This window comes from Oryzias melastigma, linkage group LG9 (assembly GCF_002922805.2).
Source record: "Oryzias melastigma strain HK-1 linkage group LG9, ASM292280v2, whole genome shotgun sequence".
Lineage (NCBI taxonomy): Eukaryota > Metazoa > Chordata > Actinopteri > Beloniformes > Adrianichthyidae > Oryzias > Oryzias melastigma.
In genome coordinates this window covers 29,264,697-29,288,946 of record NC_050520.1, presented here as the reverse complement: position 1 = coordinate 29,288,946, position 24,250 = coordinate 29,264,697, and the positions used below count along the sequence as shown (strand labels likewise).

The following is a 24,250-nucleotide window of genomic DNA, read 5'->3' as shown; positions in this document are numbered from 1 at the left end:
CCCTTCTAGTAGCTTAAAGTAATGAGTGTGGTAACCAAAAGTTAGTGTTAATTATCCTTATCTGGACACTGCTGTTCAGTGCATTCTTTGACAGGTTCTTATAGATTCCTGTAAGGGGATACAAGGTTTGTGGAGTAATGGACTTTTTAAAAGTTTAACTCACTTATAGGACCTTTCCAAAGTCATTTATAACAGAACCTAATGGGCCATTTATCAACTGATATCACAACACACTGTATGACCCTTTAACACCAGAGCTTTAGCTCCAGTCTTGACATTTTTTTAGACACAATTAACATAATTCCAGTGGATTCTGAAGCAGATAAAAGCAGCGGTTTGCTGTGCAGCAGTCATGTAAATCATCTGATTTTGACGCAGAAAAATGCAGATTTGTGCTGTTATGTCATATTTTATGCTAGTAATTCAGTGCAAAGACTATATTCATCAGATTCACAATAATCTGATAAATGTTAAATCAAAGAGCTTGTGTTATTTATTCTCTGGTGTTCTGATATGCCTCAAACCTCTTCACAGGTTTCAGCCAGAAAACATATAATGTACTTTCTCTAAATAGCTGTCTGACCATAATTCCCTAATGATTTGGAATATGGTAAACAGTTAAACAACCCAGCAAGAAAGATTATAGCATAACTTTGGACAAATTTAGGACTAATCTTTGACAAAACAATTGAATATCCCGTGTTAAATGACTGTTAGAAATTGTGGCACCTTTTGTTCAGTCTAAAGACCAGGTCCTGATGTAATTACCGACTTACTTTTAACATCAAGTGTTTATAGTGATTATCACCTCCACCCTTACAAAGTGCAAACATACAGAAAGAGATCTCTGAACAGTCTGAGGAGCACTAAGACGGAAGATGAGAAACAGATGAGAAGAGGGAGTGAGCAACCGAAGGAAGGAAGAGGGATAAGCACTGAAGTCAGCTTATTATCTGAAGAGCAGAGATGTATAAACATTGGAGGGTTTGTGCAATGAGGAAGAGGAGAGAGGCAACGTCCTCGAGGGGAAAAACGGAGCACATCTGCTGTGCTGCACACCGCCGTGCAGTGAAGCCTCCAGAGCTGCACCGCTCACACACACACAAATCAGTGCACGTCCGCACTCATGTACCTCCTGCATGCAGTCCTCAATGACTCTCATGAGTACCTGCTCAGTGGCTCCATGATCAGCCGCTCTGTCATTAACAAGAGATACGTGCAGACGGGGTTTCCATCTGCCACCACGCTGTGGCAGCCCTGAGGCTGTGCGAGACATGCCGGGATCCGGACGAGCTGTCTCTTTAACGGCCACACGGCTGGACGCAGCTGCAGGTCATTAATGTTTGTTTGCAGGTTGTAACGCCTGAACGCTGTCTGTTTCGAGAACTGATGGAGCCAATTATAAAGGACAAGAACATTATGAAGATCAGCAGTTATTGCCAACACCACAGCACAACTATGCTCTCGTAGGGCTGCCCTCCACAACGCTGCTGGGGAACAATCAGCCTTCAGATTGGGTTGCGGATATCAGAATACTGTTTAAATAGGAGTATTTTCAGGCTTCCCCATTATTTCAAGGGCCTAGAGTGAGTGCAGCTACTGGTGGTTTGAGTCAAATTATAAGGCTTTTGATAGCTGGTAATAACGCTTTGCAGGGAGCAGAAGAAATGAGAGAATAGGAGACCAAATCAGAAATAGAGGGAAAACACAGGGTAATGTGTTCAACAGATGATAGGAGGAATCCAGGCAAGAACCCAGTCAGAATGAAAAGGAAATACGAGGCTGATTTGACGGGTTGGACCAACAGAGATGATACGATAAAGAACATGGTCGATTTGAAGAGAAATCCCAATCTACCCTTGATATGACTTTATCTCTGACATTGATGTTCTCAAACATTAAGTGTACAATACTCATTCGTTTACAGATATTGTGCATGTTACTTCCCAACAGTAACATGTTACAGATTACTCTTCAATGTAATCCCTTATGCTACCGTATGCCATCTTAGAATAGTACGTCTTCACTACACTTTGAAGGTACTTTCTGTACCTGCGAAAGTTGAACAAAAAATCTGATTTGCATTTAGATGAGGGGCAATTTGGTTTAATAATCACTATTATTAACAATCTTTTTTTGGTAGGGAGAAAGGACAATCGAAGGAGCAACCTCACAATGTTATGGTCCATAAAAAGGAAGCTAGTGGTTACTACTTTAACCCTTTAACACTAGAAATTTCGCCAACAACATCTGAATTACACGCACTCTTTGGCCAAATCTGAATTCTTCCCCTATCCCTACAGCTTCTTCCTTTTCCCTCCAATTGTAGGGACATTTGAAGAGATAGGGGTGTCCTAAATATTTTTTTTGAGGGCCAACCCTCGCCACGGAGGGATGTAGAGCCCTCTGTGGCGAGGGCGAAACACGGCACAGCACGACGTCCACCCACACATTTCTTCACTTAGGTGCGCTCTGAAGCACAGACCTTTAGATTTAAGTAATGACTTTTTGTTTTAGCATGACTTTCTTAAAGTTATAAAACCAATGTCATGTATTTCCGAACACTGGCAGCTACGCGCTAACATAGCTAACCGGCGATTATTGATGATGTCACCGGTGCGAGTTTGAATCTGAAGACACTATTTTTCCATAACTCTCAGTTGGGAGGGCTAAATGTAGGGATAGGGGAAGAATTCAGATTCGGCCTTTGACATATTGTAAGCCCTCGACAGTTTACGCAATTAACTTTAATCAGCTGATTCTGATGTGGAGAAAAACATCTTTTCATTACTCATGTAAAAGGTTCCACAATGGCACACGTTAGAATTAGTCAATTTACTTTAAGTAGTTATGGCGTAAGCATTTCACGACTGTGAAGTGTTGCATATCAGCGTAAAACAACTTTTCTCTGCTTCAGAATACGCTGGAAGTAATTGCATAAATGGTTGAAGAGTTATAGTAGTCCAAATAAATGTAAACACTGGGTTCACTAAGCAAATCACAGAGACCAAACATGGAACTCAAGCCCTCAGACAGAGTAAAACAAATATAAATGACTTTACTTGTTAGCCTGAGACAGCAAACCAGACAGAAAGTAGCTCAGTGAAATTATAGGACTGGACATGCCTGTTAGAGGAACACAAAAATGCAATTAAACTGTTTGAGTCTATGAAGCCTAATAGGATATTTAGCTGAGTAATTTAAATTACTTAGGAAAGATCAAATTGAATGACAAGTGGAGAAAAAAGGGGGGGAAAGGGGTTGGTCAGATTGGTGCTTTGAACAATTACAATATTTCTGTTAATGAAGAAGTAATGAGTAGGAATAATTACTCAAAATATATTAGTAATAACTTACACTAAATAGTTACAAGCCATACTTTACTATAATTAGTTTTGTAAGGAGCTCTTTCCAACACTGATTGTTACTGATCTGTTTGACGTTTGGCCAAGTTTTCAGTAAGAGTGGGGCAGTAATGCCGTTAGCAAAGAACCATGTTTCAAGTTTCTGATTTTCATTTATTAAAATGATGGTATTTGGCATCTTTTTTTTTAATTTTTTTCCAATTTTTACTGTGGACCTACATATTCACCAAAAAGTACAATGTTTTTAACAGTTATTCAATGACATGACTACACTTGTGGCTTACTTAGCCTATAAATAAAACTCGAGGATCTTTTTTTTACTATAGCGGGCGCTATGACAGCACCAGTGAAGGCTCTCCATCTGCCAGACAGCTAATGGCCCGTGGGCCAGCATAGCAAGCGCCGCTGCCCAGGGTCGCATAGAGCTAACGAGGTCCGCTAGCTCACTGTGCTATCATACGTAGCGGGCTCCTTGCCTTCGCCCAACAGTAGCCGGGACAGTCTCCGGCTAACCCGCGGCACCAGCGAGTTAAAGAAATTGAAGGAAGTTCGGGACAAAAATCCTATCATCGAGCCGCCATATTGGATTTTTTTTTCTACACGCTGATCTAGTCACTGAACGCTAAAGCTGAGTTCTCCCGCTCAAATCACACTGCTGCCAGACTAACGTGCTGCGCCTGACCCTCAAATAGCACCGTAGGATCTCAGATCACATCTGTGTATTGATTTAACATTAAAAATTTGACGTCCTGCCATGCGAATCCCCAACATGAGACTCCTGTTGTGCATCCATTCAAAATCACCACAAAAAAAAGGTTTTATAGACATTTTAACACTGTTAACAGGTAGCTAGCATCATGCAACCTTCATTTAGCTTTACACAGAGAATGGCACAGTGCATTAGGCATAAACAAAGCAGCACAATCTGAACGTGTATTTATTTAACTGCTATTAAAAGCAGCGGATCCACAGCTAGCTTCACTGAGCGTTATTGCTTTTTGGAATGCAGTGCAAGGACAAAAATGTTTGCTTTGATGGAGCCGTGCTGAAATTTTAATAAATAAAATAACATTAGGGGTTGAAACGAATCAAACTGTTCCAGCAGGAGAATGAATGGAGAGCTGTCAAGAGCAAACGACAGCGTATGTAAATGTCAGCTTGAAGATTCCCCGCTAAAGTAATAAGATAAAAGCAATTTACTGTCAAACAGTAACAGGGACGGTTAATATTAAAGGCCGTTTTCTTTGTTATGACGTGTAGTCGCTGAACTCCATGGAAACAGCAGCAGGCAAGTGCTGAATAGAGTCAAAGGATGCAGAGATAATGGATGGGAATGTGCAAATAATTTTAAGCATCTTAGTCTTTTTTAAACATAATCTCCTTCTCTGACCAGACGAAACACTCGAGCCGTGTGAAGGTGAAGATTGGAGACGCCTGCTGCTCTGTGGCCGGTTGGAGAGCACTCCAATCCAAACCTCGCCTCTCTGATCCCTCGGCTAAAAATACAGCCAGCCACTTCTTATAGCTTCTAACCGCCGAGCAACTCGCACAGAAAACTGTGATTAAAAGACTATTTTAAGGAAAGCTTTGAAGCAACTGCAAATGTGAAACAAAAAGCAGACAGATGATTGGGAAAAAAAAATCGCAAAGCAGCTGCACAGGCAAGCTGAGAGATGATAGTTTAGTTGCAGGAAGTGTCAGAACTTCCTCTGAGCAGGTAGCAGAAAAAACTGTAAAGATACACCCCACATGCATGTATAGACCTATATTTTCTTTTTTTTTGTTTTAAATAAATGTTGATTAAGAATAATTTGCCAAATAGAGCTGAAGGACTGAGAAAAAAGGAAGATGATAAAACCAAAAGAAGAAGACAGCTTTGATGGTGGCTGTGGATGTGGGAAGGCGAAAGAAGGGAGATGGGGGTGTGTGCTAGGGGGGTGGCTTAGACAGTCCAGCTAAGTGGGGGGTCTTTCTTGCGATCCACAACATGCTCAGTGAATCAGGAGCTGATGCCACAGAGGAGATTTTATCGCGGTGCAGCGGCAGGCACCAGCTGGAGAGGGTTAGGCTGTTTTGCTTCAAGCAGCAGTGATGAAGCACACAGAGACTCACAGAGGAGTCTTTGAAGTTCAGACACACTCATAGATGTGTAATTTGACTCTGTGAGGGAGGCAAACTGTGTTGTGGTGGATCTTTAGAAGATGGGGGACGCAAATACAAAAAAAACGAAGCTGTACAAATGTGCTGCAAACAGTTCTGATTATTGGTTGCTCAGATCGTAGACATGTTTGGCTAGTCATATGGGTGCTGTAGGTTTTTGGGTTATCGGGTCGTAGAGAGGAGTGGCCACATCTTAATGAGTTCACTTGCAGTTCATGTGGCCACCTCAAGGTTCGTCACAAAAATAAGACAAACCACTGTCGTGCATGAGGTAAGTTTATCGTGAAGTATTCGTAAGTTGCACAAACGTGAAACTGTCTAACAGTCCCCTTAGGCGACACTTTAGTCGTCTCTAGGAGAGGTTTGATCTCAAGAAGAGTGAAAGTGTGTCTTGCAGTTCCAGGTGTCAGGAAAAAGGAACATACAATTTTGAGTGTGGTAAGACTATATAAAGATAATAAAAGTTGCACCCTTTGCCCAAATCCGAATTCTTCCCCTACCCCTACAGCTTCTCCCTATCCCTACGTTTATCCCTCCAAACAGAGTTATGGAAAAATAGTGTCTTCAAATTTGGACGTCACTACCGCTCAATGACATCATCAATAGTCGTGGATCATCTATGATAGCCAGTAGCTGCAAATACTTGTAAGATACATACCAAAATTTCCTATATATCTTTAGAAAGTCATGCTGAAACAAAAAGTCATTCCTTACCTTTAACCCTTGTGCTATCTTAGGTATGTTGACATTGGGAGTGGGGTCATCTGGACCTCACAACTTTCTATTTCAATGATTTTTTATCTTTACTAGTGTCCGGGGCCTGTCCACCTATGTCCAGATTTGTCATGGTATGGATAACATGTCAATGTAAGGCTGGGGTCATCTGGACCCCATAAGATAGCAGAAAGGTTAAATGTAAACTTCTGTGCTTCAGAGCACACCTACGTGAAGAAATGCATGGATCATTCTACCGGCGGATGGATAGTCAGCTCTTAGTCCTCACCCCTTCCCTTTGAAAAAAGACATTTGGACACCTACCCCTTCAAATTCCCCTACAACTGGAGGGGTAGGGAGAAGCCGTAAGGACAGGGGAATAATTCAGATTTTGGCCACTGAGTTGCACACAAGTCATACTATCGTAGGGTCCCCCTATGCCACACACGTAAATTCCGGACACAGGAAGGTGTTACGCAAGTGCCTGTAGGTCACCCATTGGATGCCCACACAAACTATACTCTGATTGTCCTCATTTCTATCAGGATATGCAAAAGAAACGTGAACATAATGGGCTCCCTGCGCAATGTGCAAGATTTGGGGGGTCGAACTTGCAATCTTTCAACCAGAGGTCGACCACCCTACCTCTGCACCACAGCTACCCCACGGCCGGTCCAAGTAGTTTCTGACCTTGAGATTTTGTGTGGGCCACCTGTGTTCCCTGTACTGGTTTGGCCAAATTATCGCCCGCAGAATCCCCATATGTACCCATAAAGGGAGTTGTGACAAAGGATTTGACTGCAGCAAACAAGGACACAAGGCTCAACAATTCTTACTAGAATTCTTACTATTCTAATCACCCAAAGTGCATGAAGAAATGCACGTGAACTTCTAGGGGTTTTTTTCTTGTCTGAAGACCAGGGGTTCAGCAGCAACACATCCACTCAAACTCAAAACTAAAGAACCCCTCATTCACATTCAAGATCCAACGCCCATGAAATGGACATCACATGAGCGCTCAAGCTCGGTGCAAAGGTGCACCGGGGGTCAAGAGGAAGCAGAGGGGGTCGCTTGCTCGGCTGAGTACGGTGCTACGGTGAAAGATTCAACCATATATTTATCTGGTCTTTCCAACACCCCATGAGATGCTGTGATTGAACGAAACACCAGGGAGCAAAGCAGTCATGGTGGTGAATGATAAATGTATCGCTGAGAAGTCAAAGGTCAAAGGGGCGGGCTGAAGAGGTTTTGTCTAAAAAAAACTGAACACTCTACCTGTTTTACACAAACCTTCCCACAAGGATTCAATCTATGATGGCTTTACTTTTATTGTGTGTTGGGATCAGTCTAAATCCAGGAGAAATACGGGTTTAATATTCTTCTTTTTTATTTTTAACTATTATTTAGCTTTCGACAAATCCATATTGACTCAAAAATGGAGGGACAAAACTTTTAGCTTGTAGGGCAGTTGCCCCCCTTGCCCCCCTGTAGCTCCACCCCTGCCTTTTTTGCATTAAAATCTTGCTTTGCATGTTTTGCTTATTGTTCCCAATGCTTGAAAAGCCATTTGTTTCAATTTTACAATACTGTTAAGTAAACATTAAAAAAATGTGGGAAAAAGCAACACTATTTGCTGTGTGTTTCTTGTTTCTTAATTTAGGCTTTAATCGTGTCATCCATGCTCACATGTGATGTTTTCTGAATAGTTTATCAGGACTTTACAGGTGAAAAATCCTCCCAGTGAAGATCACTGTAATATATGCAGGATATTTGAGTGTGTTGCTGTTGGCAGCAAATCGCTGCGGTTCCTTGTTCCGAACCGCATCAACAAAAAGAAGGTGCTTGGGCTAAGAGTCGCCTCAGAGTGGCATTTTCATTTTAATCCACGTACCCACTTGCCCACACATCCGCTCTCACACAGTCAGGATGACAACGGAGAGCACTCCGGGTCCTGGCGTGTGGTCCCAGCTGTTAATCTTCACTGACCAATCGGCAGCGGGTCAGGGGATGAGCGACACTCATCGCAGATAAAAGTGGCAGTGAATCTCCCTCCTTTTGCACCCTCCCCCCCCAGTTCCCCTTTTGCATCTCGCACATCAACCCTTCCAGTCACGCACAGCCCTCCTTCTCCACCTCCCTCTCAACCACTCATTGCTGTAATTGGAGGGTTTGAAGAAGGAGGGCAGAGAAACAGAGAGCAGGAGGGAAGAATGAAAAAAAAGAAGGGTGAAGAAAAGGGAAAAGGGTCTCTGGAGGTCAGAGACCCTTTTTATGTTTCTCCTTCTAAATCCAGAGTCAGACATTTGCTTTGGCTTTTATTTAAAGACCATTTGATGCATCAAAGCTAGCTTGATTTTTAAGCAAAATATCACATCACAACAGACTCTGTTTCCCTCTTTTCTTTCCTCCTCTTTCTGTTTATCCACAAACGTTGTGTTTTATCTCGCAGCAGACATGGCCGACTGGCCCACCCTGAGGATTTTGTGTGTAAGAACTTGCATAGAACTAAAAGAAAAGAGTGAGGGGCTGAACAAAGAGAAGGTGTCTGATTTGGCAGCAGAAAGAGCGCAGCAACAGAGGGTTCATCTGATGCTAATAGCTAATGCTAGCCTTAATTTTAGCAGGGGCTCCACAGCAGATGCTATGTCTGAATTCCCTCTCTATTTGTAATTGTAAACTTTACTACTTCTTTGACCAAGAATTTGTCAAATATTCTTAATAATCAACTAATGCACTCACTTGTATGAGTATTCAAAGAGTTTTCCAAATAAATGTGGCCTTGTGTTTTATAAAGTGGTGAACATTTGGCTATTTAGCATTAGCATAATTTAGGGGAAACAAATGCACCTATCAACTTTAAAGTTTAATTCCTCTTTTTCTGGTTTACTAAAGACCCCTGGGAACTAGAGAAAAAGTACAACTACATGAATACCATAAAAAAAGTTTACTTATTGGGTTACTTCCAGCTAAAACAGGACTTCCAAGCAAACACTTCCGTCCAACACAAACTGAGCTGATTTGAGCTCCTGAAAGTCGAGCTACCACACCCAGGAAATCAAACAGTGAGGGGAATTATTTTAAGGATTTCTCAGTGGAACTAAAGTTGGCTAGTTATCACTCCATATCTGACCTGGGGGGTTAAAGGTAAATGTGGGGTTTAAATGACCAAATCAGTCAGAGTTGATAAAAAAATAAATCTGTAGAAACCTGTTTGAGAATAAAATAAGTGAAGTTAAAGACCCACTCCAATGAAAAATGATTTTTTTGGTCTTTTTAACATGTTCTTGTGTCAGTTTCCTGGTTATAGAGGACATATATAAATAAAAATCATCTTTAAAATTGCATCTCTATGTATTTTTTAGGTCAAATTGTTGTAAATCAGGAGTAGATGAAAAAAAGAGTTTGAAAAACAGTTTGTAAAAAGATTATAATTGTGGCGTCACAAATACAAGCTCCCTGCATGTACATCTTTGTTTTCCTCGTCTGAGCTGCAAAACGGTATTAATATTTCTGACCATTTTTGTTGCACGTTAATGTTAGATTAGGGTTGTATGGGGCTATATTCTAGCTATAGTTAGCATGTAAACAGAGAGCTCTCAACAACGTGAAGAAGGAAGGGGGTGGTATTGCTTCACACCAACAGTCCCACTCACAACGTAGAGGTATATTTCTAACGTACTACTGCCGCTCTGCAGAAGCTATGTACTAGAAAGCAACAGTTTTTTTTTTTTTTTTTCTCGGGTTATGCTTAAAAAAGGCATAGCCATAATTAAAAAGAGCACTGGAGGTGGTTGAAGTGCTTCTTTTGTTACAACTATTCTGCTTTCAGAAGTCCTGATTTACTTAAATCCAAATCATTATAATACATTTTTGTGCTGCCAGTTTCTCTCCCTGGAGATTCCACCCTGTCTGTCTTTATAGACACACCCATGCAAAGGGTAGAATATTGAACTAGTGCCCAAGCAATAAAGTATTAATTCCAACATTTGAGAGTCTTTCTAACATCCAGTGAGCTCAAATAAATTTGGGATTTCTGTAAATTATGCATTCATGAAGAGCCGCAATGAAAGATTCAGTCTGTTGAGGATTTTGTGACTTGGAGCTGTCTGCCACCAACGATAACTAACTCTGGACTTTTTCAGAAAAAGACTGTAGAATGTCATCAAAAGCGGAAAAAAGCAAATCAAGATAGATCCCTGAATTGAGGAAAAAGTGACAGGATATTGAAGCGTATGTAAATCTGTGGCGTTCGTTAGCGGCTACGTGAGTGTTATGTTTGTACATGAAACGTCTCATTAGTGGTTTATTTTGCATCGCAGCAACCCTGAAAGCTGCAACAGGTGAGCCCGGAAAAGTCAAGGAAAACAGGAAGTAGAAGATACTGGAACGACAGCTGAGGGAAAAAGCATGAAAAAAGAGGATGTTTGTGTCTTTTCTCCTGCAGCCCTGTGCAGGCTTCGTGTAATTGCAGGGTGGGGGCAGGGATGGAAGTCATGGGCGGGGGTAAATATTATCTTTTCAGCCATCTCTGGCCCACCATAACCCATCCCAGCTCCCAAACACACACACCTTGTCCACGCTGCAGGGCTGCAAATCCCTCAGACTGCTGGCCTAAGCACTACACACATGCAGACGCACACACATGCAAACAAAGGGGAATTAAACTGGCAGATCCAGAGCAACACACACAATAAAAACACACACACTAAACACATTCTGTATTATTTCTTCTCTGGTTGTTACTTCCTGTCTGAATGCATGCAAACCCAACATGGATAGAGTGCCTCAGTAGGAAATGAAACCGTGCGCATGTGTGTGTGTTTCTGTCCATCATCTCTTTTCGGTCCTTTTAAGGTGCATCGCTGCTGGCCGCACTCTCCTACTCTCTTTCTTTGCCCCTCTACTAATCTTTCAAGTTTTTTTTTTTTCCATTATACACCCAGTCTCTCTTTTCATTTTGACTCTTCTCCTGTTTTTATCAGTTTCTCCTCTCCTCAGCCCCACGGAGAGAAGCCATCCATAAAAGTCAGTTAAGCCAGCGTTCAGCCTGAAAAAAATCGCACTTCTTCACCTCCGCGGTGGGATAATCCCGCTTGTTCCCAATGCAAATGGGGCAGCTTGGTGAATGTTCCTGCGCTCAGGTGCAACACTTCAATCAAAGCCCATGGAGGAGTCATAATGAGGCTTTCAGTTCGCTCAAAAGACGCCACGAAAAGGGAGGGAAACCTTGGGCCGAGACAGTAGGCTGATATTTTAGACAAATCGTGCATTTTGTGGTACAAGCGCCACATTTGGGATGAGTGTACTTTAGGATTCCTTCTTTCAGAAAAGTATGTTAGCCACAAGAAAAACCCAAAATGGCAGCCTTTTGTAAAGATGGCCCCCATACACTCAATTGTTACAAAAAGACGTATCAATGTGATACACAAACTATTGCAAATCCTATGAGGTAGTGCTTGGCGGATCAATAGTATTGATCTCAAGTTGCTAATGGTATCGGATTGATACTTAACCGCAGATATTAAAATTTCCACTTTTGTTTGAAACTTTTCTTTACCTGCATAAAGGACCCAGCAGAATCACAGCCTCACCATTCTCACAAGTCCCGTGAGACCTCAGCAGCAGCAGAGAAAAGTATGCAGACGAAATTCATTGTTCACCCTATTTCCACTCTATTTAAATGCTAAGTTGTTTATGACAGGTTACTTTTCCCCTGTTAATATTGTTTTATTTAAAGGCTAAGAAGTTATAAATTATTTCATTCGGTCAGTGGCCGCCCGGGCACATTTTGAGGTTTCGCCATGGCAGTCTGGTCAGGCAGGTATCACCTTATTTCAAAATCGGGAGACAGCTTGGCGACCACAGAGCACGGACAGCCAAATCAACCACCACCAGCAGACAGCCACCCAGTAAATAAAACACGGGTCATTCTGCACGCCTGGTGGCTGCCAGGCATCTGCCTAGCGACTGCCTGGCCATCGCGCGATGGCTGTTGTATTTGTGACGGTAGTTTTCATTTACTGGATGATACAAGAGTCTTACATGTTTCTACTTCATCCGGTATTTTTTTTTTCTTTTTGGCGCTGCGTCCAACCCGGCCCGTTCTGTGCCGACTCCAGTCTTCCATTTGTCTCACCGGAGCGCTTTAGCAGAAACTATCAGCACCTTGTTGATTGTTTTTTCCCACCACAACTGTACTGATGATGAGGAGGGGATTGGAAGTGGGTGATAGCAGCATGAAAAAAATGCTTTTTTATAAAAACCCTCTGCTGGGATTCCTACTGAAAGCAGCTGAAATTGAAGCTCTTTGTTAAAATGGCATAAGAGCATTTCGGGTTGATGCGATGAGCCAAAGAAGGGAGGGATAAACAGTGTTAAGGAGCAGCGAGAGGAGTCGGGAATGGGATGAAAAGAGGGAAAGGTGCAACAAAGAGGTGGGAAAAAAAAGCACCTTTGCTTTTTTTAAATGTTAAACCTTTTTATTCCATTTCCTCAAACCCTGACGGAAAGGAAGGAACAAAAAAGTTAAGGGGTTATAAAAAAAAACCTTTTTGTCAGCTTTCAACAATAGCCATTGTTAGTGAGGACAGCAGGGTCTGCCTGCTGAGAAAAGACGGAGATAAAGAGAGAATGCGGCTCAGAGCTCGGATTACACTCGAGCTTTGTTTCACAGAGGAGAACCTCTTTAGCAAAAGAAAAAAAAATCCCTGTGATACAACAGAAAACTCGAATCAGATGTGGAACAACACATATCATCCCAAATCGGAGGATTCTGTCAGAGCGATGCAGCAAATCGGCCTCCCGGGACGCCGGTAAAGCGGTGAAATGAGAAAACGGGGAAGTCGGCTTCTGCACTGCCAGTCGGGCTGTGGAGTCCAGGCGGAGGGATTCTCAACCACAGCTTCTCCACCTCTGACAACACTGACCTTTAGGAGGATGCAGACACTGATCCAACATGGCGAAACTTATCATCAACCGATGATACGTTATCAATACATGTGATGAGAAATGACTGTACAGTACTGCTGGGGGAAAAGTTTCTATCATTCTCTTCTATTGTTTTAATTGTCTTTATTTATTTATTTTTTGTGATTAAGTTTTTTACTAAGAGACTTGTGCTTTCATAAAGGTTTTTAATTTGTAACTATTCAGTTACATGTTAATTGAAAATATAAAATCAGAGCAAAGTATTTCATGACATTTTTGTCTTTTTTTTCCAGAGTATAACTGAAAATATACCTTATTGTGGTATATCGTGAGATATTTATTAATATGTGTGTGTGTATACATATATATATATTTGTATGTATTTATGTGTGTGTATCAAGGAGTGCATTATTTAAATATCGCCATCGACATCTCCGTGTTAAATGGTTAATAAATACAACGTTCCCTCACTATATCGCCACTCACCTTTCATGGTATCGCAGTTTTGCGGTTTTGGAATTTCACTGTTCGGTTGACCTTTTCAATCAAGTTTGATCAATTCTTCAATTTTCAATCTGATCTTTTTTTCACTCTATAAAACTGGACTTATTTTTTCAACAAAAGTTTTAAATTTGAGAGTTTAAACAAGAGAGAATGATGTCAAAATAAATGTCTGACAGGGAAAAGTCTATAAAATGTGTGTCCAAGTGTGTTTCCACCTATCTCTGCATATTTATAGATCGTATCTCTCACAATAAACACTATTTTTTTTTATTCGCTCCTCTTGAAATACCAACACAATTTAGAATGCTTTTTAAATCCTGCCTAGCGGGGTCACCTGTGTGGGTTTAGCTGATGATTGCAATGACCAACGTCCTGTAAACGAATGAGTCTTTGCGTACATACCGTGGTATCTCACAGTCTTTCGTGGGATTGGGTTCCAATTGAGACCTGTTGACGTGTCCCATCCGAGCAGCAGCACCAGAAGCAGGACTCTCATCCCGCCTGCGGCTGCCATGTCAGCTCTCCTGTATCAAACCCAGTGACGGAACCAGGAACCAATCGGTCGATTGGAAGAACTTGGTAAAGAATTCAGGCTTCCTGCAGTAAGAGAAGAAAGACGACAACACGTCAGCTGAATGCTTATGTTTCTTCATATATTCAAATATTAGAAACGTTTCTTAGACCGTGCATGTTTTCCAACTTGAAAATCCCTCCAGAACTCCAGATCCACAAGCAACATGGAGTCCGCCTCGGCGTGCGGATCTGTGCACGTGTGTGTGTTTGTGTGTAAGGAAAACATTTTAATGACTTTGGGTCACGCAGGAAAACTTCTTCCTGCCCCTCCCTTCCTTTTGAGCCATAATCCAGCTATCTCTGCTCGGAGAGCTCCGTAATAGCTTATCGCCGCGCTCTTGTCAAGCCCATTCAGCGGCAGTATATTAGGCTGGAGCTGAGTTATCAAAGTTAATTGGCACTGGCAAAGCATCAAACGCCTGCGTTGTTGGGAAATGAATGCTGAGGCAAGGACAATCCAATACAAGCCTGTTGTAAATGAATTGCTTTATACCTAATGAATATGTCAAGTGTCTGGCTTGAAAGGCGGCATTACTTTCAAATAAGGGCACTGAATGATTGACGCATTACCGTGATGTGTGTGGAGTGGACACACAGGTTAATAGGAGCAGATTTTGGTTCAACTCCCAAACTCTGCGCCTCATGGGAGACGACAGTTGGAAGAAGATAACGATAAGATCAACGATAAAAGCTTTAAAACAGATAAATGAATGATGGACGAAAGAGTTCATTCAATTACTCGCAGAAATAAAACAGTTTGCAAAGAAGAAGGGGGAAAAAAAATCCCTAACGAGTTACTGATCCCCTGCGAGATCATCTGTTTTATGGGTTATTTGTAATGCTGCCTGCATGATGAGTCTGTTGGTTTGTCCTAGCCTATGGGTTATGACCAGTACCGTCTGGCAGTTGCACTGGAAAAGCCGTGAAGGTCTGATCCAAGACTTTAGGGCATGAAATGCCATTAGACTGGAGAGCTTGGCGCATGCTACAAGTCTAAAGGTACCAGCTAGACATCAGCGACAATTCAGTGCCCAGTCATCCTGAGATATAGAGAGAAATCCAATCGTATTCGTCTACGAATAGAAGCATTAAGGTCTTCGTAAACGAAACTTTTAGCCAGATTTTTGTCTGTCATTTCTTGTTGGGTAACACCTGCAAACGTCAGAGACAACCAACAAGATGAGTCGACACAAAAAGATGTTAAGTTTTTGCTTAATCTGTATATCAATTTATCTCTCATGTAGTGGGGACCAACATTCTCATCCCCAAGTCGTCACATGCTGACGTTTCGTTAAGGACCCCTCCGCGTCATAGACTGACATCTTGGGTGTCACCAACTCGTCTTTTTTGACGTACTGGGTGTTTGTGAACTAAGGGGTCAGCAACCTTTAGCATGCGGTACCGGACGCAGACTGGTCCTCCAGTTCCCGTACCAGTACTAGACCAATTCCGGTTTGCAGGCCCGGAGGTTGGGAATCAGTAAATTACTGACGTTAAAAACGTTAGTAAATCACGTCCTTAACCAAACTACATTACTTTGAAAATGGATTCACTTTCAGTCACAATAGTTCATGTGGTTTGTGTAGTTTATATACTTAGAATCCAATATGATTCTAAGTATACATAAAGATGCAATTTAAAGCGATAATTACATTGTCTATAGTGTATTTTACTATACCCAATTATGTTTATGGAATCTGAGACATCATAAACATTAGTACTCAATTTTTCTGGAAGAGATCGCAAATATCCGATGAAGGAGCTAAACTTTACTTGTATTATTTGTCCTCTAGGTGTCACTATCTTGAATACGGATGCAATCTGTAATTAGAATGTGCATTGGGCAGAAGGGCAAATGGTTTTCAGCCACTGACATGAAGTTCAATAAAAAGTCATTTTAAGCTTTAAAATATTAAAATTGATTTAATATTTATTTCTTTGGTACGTGACTGGTACAAGCAGGATAATGCCCTTCGAAGTTTCATTTCTGATAATTTACACCTAATCGAGTATTAATTGTTACTTGTTGTAAGCTGAATTAACTGTCTTAAACAAACAAAAACCGTCAGCCTTGTGGTTTCTGAACTTTAAAGGAACGCAAAAGATTTCTGCTGTGAATCTGCAGCTGTTTTTAACATTTTCAGTGATTATTCAGTTCTAAATTACCTTCATATGACAGTACTTTTGAGAGGAGTTCTCCTCTAAATTATTTTGAAGTGCAGTTTGAAAAATGCAAGACTTGGAAAAAGTATGAAATATGGAAGAAAGTCTGTTCTCATCGCTGAAAACAGAATCTTCAGACCCAATGGCATTTTGTTTGAATCCCACAAAGGTCTTCAAAAGCAAAATGTTCTGTTCAGTAAAGAAAAAAAAAGAAAAAAAGCTTTCCAGGATTATAAAGCTGTTCTCAGCAAGACCAAAGATTTTCTGCTGCAGTCAGATGTAAATGTCACTTCTAAGTGCTGTGGTCCTACACGCTTACTTCCATTCTAAACTCCCACTAGTCAAGTGTTCAAAGTCACAACAACTTGGTCTACGTTGACATCCACGTGTCAGGGATAAAAAGGGGAAAGTTTAGGTGGTTCAGAGTCACTAAAAGCTCAGGGAGGTTGGTGTACCTCTGCTCTAATCACTCAACTGTGTGCTTTTTGTTTGGGTGCGGGATGGGGGCTTCAATACTGGAAACATTTCGGAAACCATTCCCTGCCCTCTTTTGACCATCCAGGATGGTAGGGGAATACTCTTGGACAAAAATCGAATTTTCCTAATTTATTTGCTCGATAACTTCCTGTAACCACGTAATCATGAATAAAAATAAGTCGTTCATATCACTGTTCGTTGTGTCAAGCGAACATGTTGACCCGTTTCCCTCATCTGCTCCCAGCTGTAACCCAACCAGCATCCAGATATGTGTGTGTGTGTGTGTGTGTGTGTCCTCATCCAGCTTGTGTGACTCTTTATTGATTACTGTGTGTTTCTGAGTGCCCCTTCCCCCACAGCCCCTTCCTCCGTCGTCTGGAGATCAAATCTCAGGGACGCTCAGTTAAATGAAAGCGCTTAAACGCAGGCTTAAGACGAAAGCTCTCAAAGGCCGGTCGCCGCGGCCAGCGGCTTCACCGGATCGACGCCGACAGCCTCTCTCCGCCCGGCGCTCCAGTCAGTCGAGAATGAAGAGGAGAATGGAAGAGGAGATGAAGAGTTGGAAGAGAAGAGAATCATGCAAAAAAAAAAAACTCCACTTGTTTTACCTCCATGCTACAAAGGAAAGAGGTAAAAACTGGATCCTGGAGGTTGGATGATAGAAGGAGGAGGGACCACGGCTGTGTAACAGGATGAAGATTAAAGCATCTGATTTTGAATAAGCTAATGCTAAGATCGATCCAAAATATTAATAGTATCGATCTCAAGTTAGTATAGGTACCGGATCGATACTGGCCCGCAGATATTGATATTAGCACTCTTGTTTAAAACTTTACTGTGTCTGCAAAACAGTTCATAGTTCATTATAATTATTTGATTCTATTTTTCAATCACTATTTCACTTTTTATTCAATATCAAGAAGTTTTTATTTTTCAATTTAATTGAAAATATCATCCTAAACCTTTTTTCATGTTTATTAAGCAATTTTAAAAAGAGAAACTTTCATAGCAATTAAAAACAATTGAGATTTTGAGGTTTATGTGACATCCACCACATTTAAGAAACAAATTTATATTAGCATCGATATCAGTGATATTGACTGGTATCGGATCAATACCCAAATGCTCAGTAGTATCGCCCAACTCTAGCATAAGCATCCACATTTGGACAAAGTTTTGGTGCTTTTGTCTCATTTTTTGTTGCATATAAGCCTCACTCATCACTTTATTCATTAAATCCAGTATTTTCTATACTTTTTCCATAAGTGTTGGATGTTTAAGTCCTTCAATCCAAGGAGTTTTTCAACAGATTTTTCTGAAACTATATTTAAAAACATCAATAATAATAATTCTGGGGATATTGTATATTTAATTCAAAATTTTTGTTCCATTTTTTAATAAAAAGCTGATTATAAAAGGAAATTGGTTGCTTTGTGTGGTTATTTTCACAGGTACCACTTTTTAAAAAAATCTTGACAGAAGTCAAATTATTATTTTTTCTTTTCAATTTTGATGAAAATTTTCCAATTTTGTAGAGATAATTAAAACTTCAAAGAAGCTCTGGGCACATATCCTTCAGCAAGATCAATGATTTTATTTTTTTCAAACATTTAATAACATTTAATCAAAATTATTTAAACCTGAAAAGGGTTTTTTTTTTTTTTTTTTGGACGTTTTGATTAGTTTTTTCAAGAAACACAAGGATGAGAAATGACCACCAACTTAGAGCTTAATGCTGCTGAATTAAAACAAACTTCAAAGGAAAAGCAGGAAAACAAATAAATGGACTGCAAACTAAATGATAATAAAGGGAGAATTTTCCAAAACAATCCCAACATTTAAACCTCTTTCTTCTGAGAAATCAGCAACAATAAAGCTGACCAAAGATCGAAGGATGATTATAAAGTATTACTGACTCTTTGATCTTTGTCCAAGGAGCAACGTCACTTTATTTAATGTACAGACTGGAGTTTGTTTGGGATTTGATGGTTTTGAAATTAAATTTCAACATTTGGCCTTATGGTGGTGTAGTGGTTAGCGCTTTTCCCCTCACAGCAAAAAGGTTCTGGTTCGAATCCCGACTGAGTCCTTCTGTGTGGAGTTTGGATGTTCTTCTTCTACATGTAAACTCTAGTTTCACAGTCCAAAAACATGCTTCATAGGTTCACTGGTAACTCAAATGACCCTTAGACTGGCGAGCTGTACAGGGTTCACCCAACTGTAACTGGGATAGGCTCCAGCAACCTTGTGACCCTCAAATAGATTCAGTTCCTCCTGGTTCCAAGAAGACAAAATCCCATAGACTTCCATAGAGAAATAAACCGCTTTTACTCAGTCATTCTATTGGTCAGAGTAAACACTCTTGCTCTAAAAGTTAAAAGTTGTTCAAGTGGTGAATTGACCAATCAGAGGCCTCAATAAAAGAAGGCGGTGATCATGTCAAACCTTTGGAGCACTTGATTCGACAGTTTTCTCCTGAGCTTGTTTACAGTGAAAGGGGGTATGGTCTTCCAACTAGCTCACTCCTGATTGGTAAGAGTGGTTGCCATAGAAACACTGTCTGGAACCAATCACTGGTTACTAAAGAAATCTGGTTACAACATGGCGACATTCATATAGCAAAAACAATGGGGACTGAAATGACTGCATTTGTTTGAGGCCACATGAACTCATCACATCAACATCATCTCATCACCCGTAGAATATGTTTGACGCCATGCTCACTTGGTGTGTTTATACTCTTTTATTGTTTTAGCTTAGTTTTTTATCTGGTGTTGTTCTGGTTTCATGTAAGTTATCTATCTATATGATTTTTGAACTTTTAATATACTGTGCCTTGTTTGACCAAGGTCATTTTAAGGCGCCACATAAATCAAATTAACTTTTTTTTTTTTTGGCATTAGTTGTTAGGTTTTCTTCACAGCTTCTTCTCAACTAAACTTTTTGTGTAATAAGGAAGGAAGCTGCAGCGATTTCTTGTTGCTTTCATTGTCATCCTATGATCCTGCTACATCTCGAGCGGCGGCGTTCAGCCCCAATGACCACATGGAGTCCATCACTCCGTCTGTCAAAGTGGCGTCCTCCCGCGGCTGCATTATCTTTCAGCCGCTGGTATTGCCGTTGAGCTAATGAGCCGAGACGCGACGGCCTAATCATTTCATTCAGCACTCCACAATGGGAGGCTCATTAAACGATACAAAGACGCCAACGACGGGTTCCGATCCGGTCGGCGAGCTCAAGCGCGCGTGTCTATCAGTTTGTGTCGCTGTGTGTGTGTGTTTTTGGAGGTGAGATAAGTCTGTGTGGAGGGAAGCAACACCAGATTGTTTCTTTGAATTGGATGTCACTGAAGAAAAAAGAGGAAGGGAAGAAGAAAAACACCCTCAACCCCAATCTGTCCGTCCTCTTGGCGTTGCCCTCCCCCCGTATCCTTTAAGTCTGAGCTGCTCTCTTCCTGTCCTTCACTTTGCCCCCTCCCTTTTCCTGGAAACACACACACTTACACACACACACACAGGCATGGTGACCTCCTTAAAACCCCAGATGCATGTTAGTCGTCCTGAGCAAGTGCTTGACGTTTCACCTCAACCTTTGACCTCTCTGAAGGCTCACAAAGAGAACCGTCTACCACCTTCCGCCCCAACAGGACACACTTGATGTCCATTACTAAACACATACACACAAACTGTTGAACATAACCTGACAGGATGGACTTGAGGAGCCCCTTCCTTCATCTTAAACCAGAAAGGAAACCATCAGTTTTCTTCCTTCCTTAACTTCCTCACCTCCTCCCTTCCTTTCTTGGCTTTTTCTTTCCGGATCTCAAAGTTCACACAAAGGAAAATTTTGCAAATTAAACAATCCAATAAATCCTAACAGATAATTTCTGTGACTTTAAGGTTGAGTTATTATCACTAAAATGTAGACGGTTGCTCACTCTGCTTTCTTTTTATTGTCAGTTGTAGTTGTTACTCTTAAAAATTCCTTCAATATCCTTTAATACTAAAAAATGCATGCTTCAATGCTAAAAGCCCATGAGGTTCTGTCCATCTGGAAGCTCCAGATAATCCTGTGAGATCGTACGTGTGAGCTGTTTATCACCAAAAAAAAGAAAGAAAGAAAGAAAGACAGAAGAAGAAAAGGAAGACCAGGGGAAATCAAGAACTAATCAAAGTTCACTTATTCAGCACAAATACAATTTAAAGGAAAATTTTAATGAAACTTTCCATAATTTTCTGTAAATGTGATCTTTGGAGGATTAGGTTTAATTACTTTGGAGATTCTATAACTTCACTTAATTAGGTCAAAACTCAAAATTTTCCAGTACAGGTGTACAAAGAAACACCTCCAAAACTCATTATATCTATAAACATTTTTTAATGGAAATTCATTTGTACCCTTTTCCCTTTGATTTGTCCGGCTTTCATTTCCCTTGTGCTCTCTTATGGGGTCTATGACACCCCCCCCCTTACACTGATGTGTGATCCCTCTATCCCACTATTACAGTAAATACAGGTATACCGTCTCCTTAAAGGAACAGACTGCGCATGAGCATACATTAAGTTTTTTTAATGTCATAGTCTCAAAACATTTTAATATATTGTCTTTTTTACACTCTTGGTATATACTGTATTGTGATATATACACATGTCCATACACAGCCCCACTGGATGAGTTTATATCACAATACAATATACACCAAGAGTGTAAAAAAGACAATATATTAAAATGTTTTAAGACTATGACCTTAAAAAAACTTAATATTAATACACCCTTCACATAAAAAATGCACAAAACATTTTGTATTTAAATATCAGAGTATTAGGTACTACAATCTCACATACAAGTTACTGTTACCAAAGCAAATTCCGTATGCTTTTATTTTTGGAAAATACCAAAATATTTATGCAACACTCAACGTGGTCAGATTTTGACACAAGAAACTAATTTGTGCTTTAACCAATAAGGATGCATACTTATTCTAGGGTTTTCTGGGTCAACATGGACCTTCTGTAGGTCAAAAATGGACACTAGAAACCATTTTTGTCAATTATCACGGATTCTTGAGAAAATATGGAGTTATTTTTTTTCTCTTCTAGCTGACTTCTCTTCAACTTTTTAAATATTTTATGTATTTTTTTCTATTTTCACTTAAAAATCAGTTGCCAAAAGTTTGATCTTTTCTGCAGAGAATTTCAGAATAAAATACCCGTCACTTGTGACCCAACTTTCCTTTTTGTGATTCAAATGTCTCCTCGACAGATCAAAACGCCGATCTGTCACACAGCACTCTGGATGAGAGATCAGTTTTTTAAAAGAAAGCACAGAGTCCAAATCGGCCTCCACTTTCCCCTCATAACAATATATGGAAAGTTCCAGAAGCTTTCCCTAAACAGCTGGAATATTAATTTTAAAAAGTCCCGTCATTTATGTGGAGATTTGAAGGCTGTATGTGGAGTCCAGAGCGGAATAAATCTGTTTAAACGACAAAAAAAGAGTGACAGCTTCCAGCAAAGTTGATGACTTGTAGGTTTTGAAGAGAAGTGAAGTCAATATGTACTTTAGCTTTTTCTGGCAATTTCCACTCAATTATTTCTTTGGCTTTTGCTGGAGGATCAGTGCGAGCAAACGCTGAGAAGCTTTTTCTCCCGCGGTGACAGGAAACATGACGGCAAAAGAGGTGATACAGAGCTTTTGGCATTCAGAGTGCGGGCTTAATGGAGCCGCCTTCACTTACAGTGGAGCACACACACACACACACACACTAACACACACGCAGTCTGAGAGTCCGACCACCTCCAGCGTTAAGCAGCACAACTCACCCTGCAGCCAGCCACACCTGCAGACCCAGCTGTCCAATGACAGCGTGGCGGCGGAGGACGTCCATTGTTTGCGGCCTTGTTTCTTTCATGTGCTGTGTGGCGCTGGCACAGATGAAAGGCCAATAATCAAAGCGGGATTTGATCAGCTGTGCAGAGTGCGTGCCAGATGTGCTGCCTCTCTGATATGTTCAATACTTTTGTTTACTGGCGTCTGAAAAAAGCCGTTTGAAATCGGCTTTAAAGCCACCCCGTCGCCGGCGCTCGCTCCACCCATCCACGTTTTCACAGTTTCCACGTATTTGCATCCAGTTAATGATGTCCTGACTGGACCGGGGACCGTTATGCATTTCAAATCAGCCTGGATAATGACAAACGGTGCTGCTTTGTTTTTAATTTGCCTTCGGGGACCAATGATGTGTCTTTATGTTGAACTGAAAGCTCTAAACAGTGAAAATGTAACGTTTTCACTAGAATTCACTTCTAATTAACCTCTAATCTCAAGGCTATAATATTGGGGTTTTTTAATATTTAGTAGAAATGAAAACAAACAAAAAAACGATTCTCCCATGAGGACCTACAGGGTGATGTCTCCACCTCTCCTGCCTCTTTCATCTCCTCCCCTAAGAGACTCTGCAGACCTTCAATTCTCCATCGACTCTCCTTTCATCCCCTCTGCGTTTGCCCCCTCCCCTCCCCCTCATTCAGCGTTGCCTCCTTGCTCTTGTTCTGGTCGGCTGGACGGCTTATAATTCTTTGATCATGGCTCTGATCTCTTCCATCAGTGCCAGGGGCTCCAGCTGATTACAGATGAAATGGATCTGATTTGGACTCTGACTGCGGGCCAAACACCTGCTCAGACCTGAGCAAGCATCACGGGAGGAAGAAGAGGGGGAGGTGAGATCAGGCTGGACATGCCGACTCCACGCAACCAGACCGCAGGACCATCTGGGCTTCTGGTCAGCGACGGCAGATGCCTGGAACCGAGGCAGACTGCACACAAAAACGCTTGGCGAACCGAACACGCCTGAAAAGTGCCAGCTGTACCTGAGTTGATCCGCAAGCTGTGAATTTAGCACCAAAATCATGTTTCGTCAAAATAAAAGCACAAACTCCAATATTGTTGATACGAACATGTCTTAAAGCCCCACTTTGATGTAGCATTCCCAGTGGTCTTTTTATTATAATTATGCCATTTTTTTCCAAAGTAAAAAGATCTTTATGAGGACATAGTTTCTGTAGAGCGACAACAGCTCATTCAGCAGCGTTCACTCCTCACTCAGCAATGTGTTCCAAGGAATAGTCTCTAGATCAGGGGTGTCAAACTCAATCGCACAGAGGGCCAAAATCCAAAACACACCTCATGTAGCGAGCCCAACAGGATAAACATTTATTGAACAAACTGAAACTACAGTTTTAAAATTTTAAAAACTTTTTAACAGTACTTTGAAAAATAAAAAGGCAAATATAATTCCAGAATAAATCAACTTTAACCTTAAAGTACTTTAAATATTTTACTTATATTTATATTTTTGTATATCTTTTGTC

General features: G+C 40.9%; 1 protein-coding gene across 2 annotated transcripts in view; it reads right to left on the bottom strand.

Annotated features, from left to right (window-relative positions):
- Window positions 1-24,250, bottom strand: part of sema4c (sema domain, immunoglobulin domain (Ig), transmembrane domain (TM) and short cytoplasmic domain, (semaphorin) 4C) — a 118,708-nt gene that overhangs the window by 39,638 nt on the left and 54,820 nt on the right. For both annotated transcript variants that reach the window (XM_024275806.2, XM_024275808.2), the window contains one exon: window positions 14,073-14,267. In XM_024275806.2, coding sequence (XP_024131574.1) covers window positions 14,073-14,184 — 112 coding nt within the window. In that variant the 5' untranslated portion in view covers window positions 14,185-14,267. The remainder of the gene's footprint in view (window positions 1-14,072; window positions 14,268-24,250) is intronic.